Consider the following 12,182-nt stretch of genomic DNA (forward strand, 5'->3'; position numbering starts at 1 on the left):
ATACATAGTGGGTACCATGAGCTTATGGAATATATCTTAAATGCCTCAGGGCTGGCTGTGTTTCTATACGGAGCAAGAGACTACTGTCTTTGCTTCCTGTTGCTCATATTCCAGCTCACTTCAGCATGCAGATAAACTAGTAATGCAATGTAAAAATGAGGGAAAAATACACCTTTGAAAGAGATGTTTAAGAACTGTGAGCGTCAATACACAGAAGTCAGACAGTTCTGGTTACAGTTTCCACAGAAACTGGAAATCGGTCCCATGCATTCAGGGACAGTATTTATGGAGACATTCACTAGTCGTAATACATGCGTGGAAAAGGCAGCTACAGCTGGGACAGGGACTACGTTTTTAGCCTGCATATTGAAATTGTCACCCCAACGCTGCACTTGATGTATGCATGACTCTAGCACGGGATGCCCTTGCCTGTCGCTGGAAGCCGAGCGGTGGCGCGGGGAATGTTTACCCTTTCGCAGGATCACAAACATGTGTTTATTTCAGCATGCAGAGCTCCAGCTATGCAAACATGCAGATGGCGGGGCTGGGTTTTTGCACCTACATCAGCTGTTGAAGTATTACAGCAAACTGAGGGCACACATGTGCAGCGCGAGATTTTCTAGAAAAGGCACTTGTCCTCAATAAGAAATAATGGTCTGATTCTCAAATTGCAGCTGGGGTTGCTCTGAGAAGTCGGTGAAAAGCAGCTAGTACGTTAGGCAGCGGGGGGGGGGGGGCGGTTTCCCCCGGTGAGCACTAGAAAGCTATGGGAGAAGGCCGCGGCCGAGAGCTCGGACATTGCCACCGGTTCCCGCTCGCCTTCGAAGGCATCGGTTCAGTTCCACGCCAACGTTGCATCCGTGGCCGTTCACGGCACGGTTCATTCTGGAGGGACAAACGACCGAGCGATGCTAGCCACCAGAACCACCGGCCTCGGCCACCGCGCTCTCAGGTGGCGGTGCCGGTTAGGCGGGGAGCCCCTGGAGCCGGTGGCCGTGCCCGCCGGCACCCCGCGCCCTGCCTTCCCGGGGTTGGCAGCAGCTGCCGGCCGGGGGGCACCGCCTGCCTGGGCCTGGGGCTCAGCGCCACCGAAGAGCCCAGCGCCGGGGGCTCTGCCGCGCCCGAGCCGCGGGGAGCGCCCCTGGCCGGCTCCGCACCCTCCCGCTGCCACGCACCTCTCGCCCCCGACGCGTTTTCGCGCCGTTTTCGGTCCCTGCCGCCGCACTCGACGGCGCGGGTGCCCGTCCCCGAGCGAGCGCCCTTCCCGGGGCGCCGCCGCGACGGCCGTCTGACGGCTCTGCCTTGCAGGTGCCCGGGCTGCCCCCCGCCGCCGAGCCGCCCCCGGAGGACGCCGCGGAGCAGAGCCCCTGCCCGCCGCCGCTGCGGGAGCCCGTCCTCCGCTACCTGCGCCGCCACCGCGCCCACCTGCCCATGTACGCCCCGGCCGGGGCCGCCGGCGCCGGACCCCCGCCGACGGCAGGTGAGACGGCAGCGCCGGTTCCGCCGGGCAGCGCCCTCCCGCTCTCGTAAAGCCGCGCCGGGGGGTGTGTGGGGGGGTGGGGGCTCGGCGTGCAGCCCCGACGGCGGGGGGTGGTGGGGGGGGTTGGGATCTCGGTGTGCAGCCCCCACGGGGGGGGGGCTCTCGGTGTGCAGCCCCGACGGGGGGCGGGAGCGGCGGCGCGTGCCCGGCGGGCCCGCAGCTGTATGCTAATGCACAGCGGGCCGCCCCGCCCCGCCTGTCCCACCGGGCGGGCGGGCGGGGGGGGGCTGCGCGGGCAGGGCGGCCCCACCCCCCCTCCCCTCCCTTCCCTCCGCGGCCCGGCCCGGCCCGGCCCGGCCCGCTGACGGGGTGCCGGGGAGAGCGGCGGCCCCCGGTGCCGGGCGCTCCCCGCTCCCCTCCCGCCCCCGGGCTCTCCGCGCCCCTTTGTGCCGCCCGCCGGGAGGGTCGCGCAGCTTTATGCTAATGAGGCGCACAAAGGCGGCGAGCGGGGCCGCGCGGGGGGGCCGGCGGTCGCTCGCGTGCCGCCCGCGTGCCCCGCCGCCCCCCACAAAGGCGCGCGGGACCCGTGGGGGGTGGGGAGGGAGGGACACGACGGGGTGGCGCTGCCCGCACGCACCCCTGGGGCCGGCCGGCTGCTCGCAGCGGGGGGCGGCCCCGCTCGCCCCCCCCCCCCCCGCCGTGCCACCACCTGCGACGCGCGCAGCAGCGCGGCCCGGCCGCCCCCCCGCCCCCGCGTGCCGCAGCGCGGAGCTCCCCGCGCAAACTCCCGCGTGGGCCGCCGCGCAGCGCTGGGACGCGGGCCGGGGCCGCAGACAAAGGGTTAAGGGGGAGCGGGGCCGCGGCCCGGTGCTCGCCCCGCCGCGGCTGCACCTGCCGCGGGCCCGCCGCGCTGCCGGGGACCGGCCGCTCTCGGCGCCGCTGCCCCCTCGCACGCCGAGGAGCGGGCACTGTTGTCATCCCCCCCGCCCCGCCGGAGACGCCGCCCCGGGCAGCGCCGGGCGCATCCTCGGCGTCCCCGTCCGCCGTGCGGGCCGGCGTTGGCTCTTAACGCCCTGCCGTGGCATGCGGGAAAAGGGGGAGCGGGGGTCTCGCCCCGGTGTCAGCTGCTTCGCCTCGCACCCGGCGCGTAGCGCGTCCGACGGAGACCCGGGAGCCGCGCCGCTGCCGCCGTCCCCATCCAGGCGGCTCTGCCGGGGACTCAGGCCGAGCCGCGGGGGGCTCCTGCGGGCCCCGGTCCCCCCGGCGGGCGCGGCTCCGCGCCGGCGGCCCGGGCGGCGAGCGCAGCGCGTAACAGGTCACCGCCGGGCGGGGTCTCCCGGGGGCTGCGGCGCTGCCCGCCCCGAGCCGCACCGGCCCGGCCGCAGCCGGGTCCCCGCTCGTCCAGGCTGGCCGCGGCGCCCCGCGACAGCACGGGGTTCGTTTCCTTCAGGACGGTGCGGGGCAGGGCTGGGGGCGCCGGCCGGCGCGCCCGCTCTCGGCTCTCCCCCGCTTGACCAGACCCTTCCTTTAGCACCTGATGCCGGCGGCGGCGGCGAAAACCCACCCGCCGCACCGAGGGGCCGCGCCGGCACCTTCCCGGCCGGCAGCCTCCCCGCCGCCGCCAGCCGCCACCCGCCACAAAAGCGACTTTCCTCCTCCTCCTCCTGCGCCAACTTTCCCTCTCCCCGTGCCGGCGCGCCCCCCCCGCAGCCTGCCCGCCGAGTTCCCTCGGGCCGGCGGCCGGGCCCCGGCGGCGGGCGGTGCTGCGGCGGGCCGAGCCCGTTCCTGGCTGCAAACAACGGCGGGGACAGCTCCGCGGGTGGGGCGCGGGGCTGCCGCCTGTGTTTCCCCCCCCCCCGCACCCCCCGCGCTGCCCCGTGCCGCCCGCGCTGCCGGTGCCGGCCCGGGCGGGGGAGGCAGCGCCCGCCGCGGGGCGGCACACAAAGGCCCGCGCGTGCCGGGCCGGGCCGGGCGGCGGCGCGGGGCGTGCGGGAGGCGGGGCCGGGCGTGTGCCGCCGCCGCCGCCGCCGGGGGCCCCGCGCGCGCGGGCGGGCGGGCGGGGGCTCAGGTGCACCCGCTCCGCCCGCCGCCGCCGCCCGCCGCGGCGCCGCTGATTGGCCCGCCCCGCCGCCGCCGGCCCGAACAATGGCCCCGGCCCGCTTAAAGGCGGCGGCGGCCGCGCCGCGGGCAGAGCGAGGAGCGTGCGCCGCGGCCGCCGCCGGCGCGGAGGCGGCGCGAAGATGCCCCGGGGCTTCCTGGTGAAGCGCAGCCGGCGGCCCACCCCAGTCTCGTACCGGGCGCGCTGCTGCCGCGAGGCCGCCGCCGGCCCGCCGCTCCCCGCCGCCGCCGGCGGCGCCCCGCCGCCCGCCTGCCCCTCCGCCCCGCCGCTGCCGCCGCCGCGGGACTCGCCGCCGCCGGTGCCGTTCGGGACGCCCGATGCCGCCGTGCAGGCGCTGTACAGCCCCACGCGGCCCGTCAGCAGGGACAAGTACCTGGAGCGCGGCTTCAGCCTGGGCTCGCCCGTCTCGGCCGAGTCCTTCCCCGCCCCGGCCGTGCCCGGCACCATGGACCCGCTCCTCTTCGCCCCGGCCGAGCTCAAGCTCTGGGCCGCCGCCGCCGGCCACGCCGAGCCGCCCGCCGCCCACGCCGCCGGCCCCGGCCCCGCTCCCGGCGGAGCCCCCGCGCCGCCCGCCCCGGCCGCGCCGCCCGCCTCGGGCCGCCCGCCGCCCGCCAAGCGCCCGCCGGGCGCCGCCGAGCCCGGCCGGCAGAAGGCCCCGTCGGGCAAGAAGGCGAAGGCGATCCGCAAGCTGACCTTCGAGGACGAGGTGACCACGTCGCCCGTGCTGGGGCTGCGCATCAAGGAGGGCCCGGTGGAGGCGCCGGCCAAGGCGCGGGGCGGCTGCGCCCGGCCGCTGGGCGAGTTCATATGCCAGCTCTGCAAGGAGGAGTACGGGGACCCCTTCGCGCTGGCGCAGCACCGCTGCTCCCGCATCGTCCGGGTGGAGTACCGCTGCCCCGAGTGCGACAAGGTCTTCTCCTGCCCCGCCAACCTCGCCTCCCACCGCCGCTGGCACAAGCCGCGCCCGCCCGCCGCCAAGGGCGGCCCCGAGGCGGGCAGGGCGCCGGCCGAGGAGCCGCCGAAGGAGGCGGCCGCCGGCAGCGGCAGCGAGCGGGACACGCCGAGCCCCGGCGGCGCCTCGGAGGCGGGCTCCGAGGAGGGGCTCTTCGAGTGCCCCCGCTGCGCCAAGCGGTTCCGCCGGCAGGCCTACCTGCGCAAGCACCTGCTGGGCCACCCGGCCCCCGCCCCGGCCCCGGCCGCCGCCGCCGCCCCGGCCCCGGCCCCGGAGCCTGCCGCCGAGGAGCCGCCCGCCCCGCCGCCCGCCGAGTGCCGGCTCTGCCCCGTCTGCGGGGAGACCTTCCCCAGCAAGAGCAGCCAGGAGCGGCACCTCCGCCTCCTGCACGCCGCCCAGGTCTTCCCCTGCAAGTACTGCCCGGCCACCTTCTACAGCTCGCCCGGCCTCACCCGGCACATCAACAAGTGCCACCCCTCCGAGAACAGGCAGGTCATCCTGCTGCAGGTGCCGCTGCGCCCCGCCTGCTAGAGCCGCCCGTGCCTTCCCGGGGCCCGGCCCCGCTCCCCAGCCGTCCCGCGGGCTGCGCTTTGGACTCGCCACACGATTAGCTTTAATATGGCTTGTGAACTGCTGGAATCTGGCTTTACGTTTACCTTTCCGGGGTCTCTCTCTCTCTCTCGCTCTCGCTCTCTCGCTCTCTCTTTTTTTATTTGGTTGGTTTTTTTGGTTTTGTTGGGGTTTTGTTCGTTCGTTTCGGTTCTTATAAATGTGAACGGATCAAGCCGCTTGAGGAGAAACGAGAATTCCCTTTAGTATAGCCACAAATGCCTTGACTCTGCTGTTGATGGTCTCCAGAAAATGCTGTAGAAACTGCCTTAACTGTGACATGCCAACTTTCTGTTCTCGTTCGTTTTGCCCTTACTAAGGTAGCTCATGAGTTGACTATCTGTATATGTTGGTTTGAGTAATTATGTTATTTATTCGTTATTTATTTATATTAATTATGAAGATTGATATTATTTGATCGCAGATATTCTAATGCGCTTTCTTTGGTCTCCCCTGCCCGCCATTTCACTGTGCATTTTAGAAGATCTTTTTTTTCTAAAGGGATCTGCTAAAAAGGTTTTAACTTTTATACCTAGAATAACACACGATCTTAACCATTTTATCCTGTGCAACTGACAGCTCTTACTTTTAGATGCAATCTCTTTTTCTACACACATTATTTTCTTAACTGTTAGCTATTTATAGAGTGCTTCGATAGAACTGTTTCAACTGTATAATTATTTACTATTCAAATAAAATATTTTCAAATTCAAGCGTGCCCCTGCTGCTTCCTGCTTCTCCCTGCCAGGCTGGCCCGGGGGGAGGGGGGTCTGGGGGGGAAACTGGGGGGCTGCAGCCAGGCTCTGGACTTCAGCTGGCAGGGTGCCCTGCTAGGCGCCAGCCTGCTCTGCACCTTTTGACGAGATTAATTAAAAAGGAATTAAAGGGGGGAGAAGAGCAGGGTGAGGTGTGTCCGGTCCCCGGGGGAAGGTTGCCCCGCTGCGCGGAAGCCCACGCCGCGGGCACCGGCTGCGGGCTGGAGCCTGAGCCCTGCCCCTCGCCTGCGGCCGTCACCGGGCGCAGACCGTCCCTGCGCTCTGGGTCTGGCTGCGGGGAAGAGCTGCAGTAGAGCTTCCAGGGACCTTCCCCCGGCAGTGTTGCAGGGGAAACACGCGGAGGGGGAGCACCTCTGAAGGAGAAGTGGAAAACTTGGCGAAGCTTTTGCATGCCTCGTTTCAAGGCTAGAGCCTGATCACACCTGGTCCCGCTCTGCCCTGTGGTGGGATTTCTGCGGCGTCCTTCGATAGCTACAGGGTTTTGGCAAACTGGGCGTGCTGGGGCTCCCCTCCGGAATATGGGAAGACACCAAAGTGTGAACAAGCCTCACAGGGCAGTGACTGGGGCAGGGGGAAGACAAGGTGCAAAGCGCCCCGGTTCACCCTGCCAGGGGAGAGGCAGCTGCATCCCATAGCCCGCGGTGGGGCTCAGGTAGGACGTGCCTGCTCCTAGGAGCGTTTGAAGTGGCAGCAATTTGGGGTCATCAGCCCTGGTGTGCGCAGGTGCTCCAGGGCTTGTGTCTGCACATGGGAGTTGCGTGGGTTTGGTCAAAAAGGTTTCCAAAAATGGTTTTTGGTTTCCAAAAGTTGCTATAGTATCGGTGTAAGTGGGGAAGATGTATGCTGGGTCAGTGAAACCCCTCTCACAGGTACCGCAGCACAGCCGTACGATCTCTCCCTTTAGCCAGCAGGAGAAGCCACGGAGCCAACCTTGTAGCACGCAGCTCTGCTTGGCAACCCTGAATGCAAATACCTTGTCACCTTCTGGTGTGTTAAGGGTTGAGTCTGGGCTGAGAGGTCTCGGCTGGGGTGCTCTGGCACGCTCCGTCTCAGGGAAGATAACGCCTTTGAGGCTGTTGCTCGCTGGAAGTGGTTTCCAACCTGTTCCTGCCACTTTCACTCACCTAAAGGCTCCTGTCTGAGACGCGGCTGTTTTGCCGTGGGAAAGGCAGGTGGCCTTCTGGAGCTTCCTGCAGGGAAGCTTCCCAGGACATGTCTGAATATTTTTTTGATACAGCAGAGCTTCTAGAGAAAGAAAATCTTTCTAGAGCAGGATTTTTTTTTTTTCTTCCTCTTGTTCAGTCAGGCTAAAAAGCACCAGAGCCAGTATGCTCCTGCTGCCTTGATTCCTAGGAAACCGACTTCCTTCTGTCAGGACTGACTTCAGGTTTAGGCGAAGCTGTGGTTTTAGCTGTAAATTGATACACTGAAAAAGAGAACCTGGCCTCAACAGCCTGAGAGATACAGGCAGCAAAACGTGCTTGGCAAGAAGTCTGGTTTTGCTTTTCCCGGCTTCCCTGGCCTTGGAAAGCCCCAGCTACTGGGCTGTCACAACCCAGTGTGTGTCACAGCTGTCTGTGGGCCCGGCAGGCCGGTCTCTCCGCTCATGCGAAGCAGGAGGTCCCCGAGGGGAGTTTGCCAATGCATGTGGCCATCCTCTCGGGCCATTGGACACCGTTTCCAGACCGATGCCCAGCGCATCCTTCGGAGAGGCCCAGAGACTCCATCCACGTCTTCACAGCAGTGCCCCTGCCGAAATCTTTGCTCTGAGCCTGTGGCACCGACAGGCCACAGAACAACTGCTTCATACTGGTATCGGTTTCCCAATAGTCAAGTAAATTCATGCATCTCCCGGTAGGAGTCAGCTAAAAGCTGTTGAGGTCAGAAGAATGTCCCAGGCTTGCAGGGAGCCGTCAGGGTAGCCATTGGCGCCCACACTTTTGCATCGTCCGCTGAGGGGAACATACCTTGCAGTGGGAAGTGCGATTAGCGGAGGCTCGTATTTTGGGGAGTAAGGAGAGGTGAAACTGGAGTACGTTGGAAACTGGGGTCTGTTCACAAACATCCCGTAAAACAGTGGAATCGCCTTTGGCGTCACTGGGCTACAGCAAGAGAGAGACTGCACCCCCCTTTCATCGGCTGCACTGCTGCAGAGCTTTGGAGAAGGACGTTAACGCGCGTGAGGCACCAACTGCCCCAGGGATTTTACGGGGAGCGCTCAGCATCACCATTTCAGGTCTCTTGCGACTCTGGAAGGGAAGGGCATCGCACCACCACCACCACCACGGGTTACAAAGCCACCCGCTCACAGCAAGCCTCCTTTGGGCAATATTTTGGGGAGGGATCTGTCCCCACCCCTCACCAACTTGCCCCAGCGCGGAGCTGCTGCTCCCCTGCGCTGTCCCACAGCCCGGGCCCCGACGCGGGACCGCAGCCCGGCTCTCCTCTGCCTCCACCTCCGTGTCCGTGAGACCCACTTCTAGGTCGGTGGATATGCCGAGCGTTGAGCGGTGTGGCCGAAACCGGAGCTCGACCAGCGCCTTCTGGGAATGCAGGTGTTGCCTTTTCGGTGCCATGTTCTCGCCATCCGGCAGCGCAGGCCGGCCAGCGCTGTGCAAACAAAGCCTCCTGCTGTCAGCTAACAAATCAATTTGCTGATGCCTCTCAATGCATCCAGCAGGAGCAGGTTTGGGCACCACGGAAAATGCTGATCCTACCCCAAATGTGATGCGATTTCCAGTTCTTGGAGGCAGTTGGCGCGCAGGTACAGCGGTCGCTCACTCTCTTTGCACATGGGCAGAGACGTTTGCCCGGTTTGCAAACCGCTGCAGCCTTCCTCCTCCCTGAGCACACAAAGAGCTGAACACACGGTCTGAAACAGATTGTTTGCAAACTGAAAGGAACCAGGGAGATTAATTACAGGAACCTTCAGGATCCTGAAAAATGCAGCTCGAACACCATCACTGAACCGTGGGCGCAGAGCTAGCAAGTTGCTGGGAAGAGCTTTTCCTGTCGTCGGCGTCAGCGCTGACGCTAGTGGAGGAGCGATCTCTGTGATGCCGCTTCTCGAGTGCGATTTTTTTGGCAATTTTTGCTATCCTCAGCACCACGGTCGCTCGCAGCCATCAATACAGTAGGTGCATCCATCGGCTGCCTCTCTCAGAGGGGTCTCTGGCAAACACAAGTGGGCACAGCCCAAGGTTTTGGAGGCTGGCTGTGCGGGAGGAGGCAGCCTGGCCTCGCCGAGCGGCTTCTGGTTTGTTCCTTGGGCGGGTGGGTGGGTGGGAGGAGATGTCCCAGGGGCTGGGGCAAGCCCAGAAGTGGGCCGGGGACAGGGCTTTTGCTTTGGATTTCAGACCTCTTCCCCATGCCAACCTCTTTACAAAACTCATGTCGCTTTTTAATGTGCTGGTGGGTGGGAAACCAGGTCACAGAGCCGCAGGCATTGCTGCCCGGCTGTCCCCAGTGGGGCCGTAGGGTGATGCGGGGTGCTGTGGGATGCTGCAGGGTGATGCGGGGTGCTGTGCGTTGGCGGTGCCGACATGCCTCCTGTCCCATCACCCGCCTGCGAGGGTGCTGGGTCCCGGCGGGTGTTTTGGGCCAGGGAGGCTACTGCAGGTGCATGGTACAACGAGTTACCTGCGGCACCCAGGCATCTGCCCTTGGTGAAGGAGCAGGGTGCCCAGACTACTTGTATTTTGCACATTGCATTCGAACATCTCAAATCCTTCCACGCAGATAAAAAGCCTCATTACGGCTTTAAATGGTTTTAATTAAATTTAGTTTACAATCCACATAACAAAGGTCTGCCTCGTGGAAACACTTGATATGTTAATCAGCGAGATGGACATGCCAAGCGTGGCCTTTCCTTTCACAGAGCTGTCCTGCAGATAAAAGCTCCAGGGCAGGACACCGGCAGGCTTGTTTTAAAAAAAGTCTTATTTAATCTAAGTGGGTGGCTGAAAAGATACATAGCGTCTAGCAAAGGCACAAACATGCTAGTAATATTCTGGCCCCAGCTTCTGATTTCGCCTTTCTCATCAGTCCAGGCAGGGAGAGACTGACATCGGGCAGAGCCGAGCGCTGTGGCTGCGGCAGGGTGGTGGCACGGCTGCGTCGACGGCGCTGGCATGGGGAGATGTGGCCCTGCTCCGGCGGAGGGGAACCAGCATGGGGACACTTTACGGAATGCATCCTCCCGTTACGGTAAATTGGACATTGTTTTTAACAGCTGTCCGCCAGCTGCAATTAAATCACCTGTTACTTTTGGAAAAGAATCGCTATTTTTAAATAATAATAAAAGCCCCTTGCAGCTTTGAAGGCGAGGGAGCGTAAAGCCCAAGCGGTTCCCTGCCTTGTCTCCTGTGCTCCACATGCCTTACCCCATGGCCTGAGGACTACCGTAGCTTCCGACAAACTTGATTTTCTCAACCTTTTCTCATGCGATCGGGAAGTTGATTTGCAAAAGCGTTTGGAAGCAGAGCAGAGACTCTGCCTGTGCCGCACCGGGCTGCTGGGACAGTAAGGCCGGCCCACGGAGGGGGTTTGGGTGGCCGGGCGGCCGCCCTGGCTGTGGTCACAGCCACGGGGGGGTAAAGGGCACGATTCCGCTTCAGCTCAGAATGGGGTTTTATTTATCAGAATAAGGAACCAAGTCATCATTTTCTTTGCTAATTTTACAGGTTTTCATATGTAAATTGTATGTATTGCAATTAAGAGTTCAAAGGAAAAAACTGAGGAAAGTGCAGTGCATCTGCATGGGCCGCTGAGCTGGAATGTTTGATTTTATTTTTGTTCTACACACACACACACACACACACACTTTATTATGCCTAATAAATTACAATTCTACGTAAAACAAATATATAATTTATATTCCTTTTATATCAGTATATTTTATATAGATTATAAGTATACTTCATAATATGTAGTAGAGTGTATATTACACATCCTATATCAGTGTTTATTATATGATCAAATATATATATTATATTGCCTATTACAGAATGCATATTATAATACATTATATACAGTACATAATATTATATATGCGTTATATATTGTTATTGATACATTATCAATATTCATGTAATGAAATAATATTGTCTTACATAATTTTTTATGAGCTTTGTAGCCATAATTTGTGTATTATGGAGCACAGAGTATGCATTATATCATGCACTGTTGTGTATGTACATGTATACATACATACATAGGTATATGTATAGGTGCACATATGTATGCACATATAACATATATATTATACATACAAGTTATGTATAATCTATAGCATTATATACTGTAGTGTACAGTGCGTTGAATATTCTACGATGTATATTATATATGCATGAGGCAATATATAGTATCATGTATTATATATTCATTATATAATCTATTATATATATTATTCATCTGTTGCTGAGATTATATAATGATAATTTTCTTATATAAATTCTTAATAAAAGTATACGGCATATATATTATGCATGCAATATTATAGTTTATGTAGTAATGTTATAGTTTATATAGTAATGTGTACATATAGCTAAGATATATACTAGGTACGTGTGCGTATGTATATATACATATATAATGTATGTGTAATATATAGTATATACATAACCTATAATCCATATTTTGATAAAATTAATAAATATCTAATGAATAGTAATATTGTTAAACAAATACTAAAGTATGAATAATATACAATACATTACATGCTGCATATATAGTATAATGTGCTGTATATGATATAATGTATATCACATTATATACATTATATAATACATAGATTACAGATCATAGATTATGTATAGTACACTTATAATATCATATTATATATGTGTATATTTAATACCTATAATATATGCTAAATCTAATACACATGTAGATATACATAATACAAAATATTAGAGAAATAATTAAATCTACTATAGCATGATATACGTAATATATAATGGTTATATAATTATATAGTATAGAACATAATAGATATAGCAATAAGAATACATATAAAAGTGTTAGGCATTCTTATGTATAAGTATAAATTAATTTATATTTTATCTTATTTTATTTTATATTTTTAACATATGTCTGTCTGTGGACATTTTTCTGCCTGTTGCCAGCAGCTTCCCGGGCTGGTGGTGCTGGGGGTGACTCAAGCCCATGCCCACCTGCCTGCTTGCCCCCACGCCGCACCGGGCGGAGGGAGCTACAGCCGGAGCCCTGTGCCAGGACCGCGGGCAG

The 12,182-nt window shown here is 59.5% G+C and overlaps 2 protein-coding genes across 2 annotated transcripts in view; both read left to right on the plus strand.

Moving 5' to 3' along the window:
- The window catches only part of CFAP61 (cilia and flagella associated protein 61), a 120,940-nt gene extending 110,919 nt beyond the window's left edge, over window positions 1-10,021 (plus strand). The window contains exons 26-27 of the mRNA XM_075036764.1: window positions 1,309-1,480; window positions 9,981-10,021. Coding sequence (XP_074892865.1) covers window positions 1,309-1,480; window positions 9,981-10,000 — 192 coding nt within the window. The 3' untranslated portion in view covers window positions 10,001-10,021. The remainder of the gene's footprint in view (window positions 1-1,308; window positions 1,481-9,980) is intronic.
- On the plus strand, window positions 3,706-5,683 carry INSM1 (INSM transcriptional repressor 1). Its single transcript, XM_075036765.1, has one exon. The coding sequence runs from the start codon at window positions 3,721-3,723 to the stop codon at window positions 5,080-5,082; it is 1,362 nt and encodes a 453-aa protein (XP_074892866.1). The 5' UTR covers window positions 3,706-3,720; the 3' UTR covers window positions 5,083-5,683.
- Window positions 10,022-12,182: the final 2,161 nt, after the last annotated feature.

Source organism: Buteo buteo, chromosome 9 (assembly GCF_964188355.1).
Source record: "Buteo buteo chromosome 9, bButBut1.hap1.1, whole genome shotgun sequence".
In the NCBI taxonomy this organism is placed as follows: domain Eukaryota; kingdom Metazoa; phylum Chordata; class Aves; order Accipitriformes; family Accipitridae; genus Buteo; species Buteo buteo.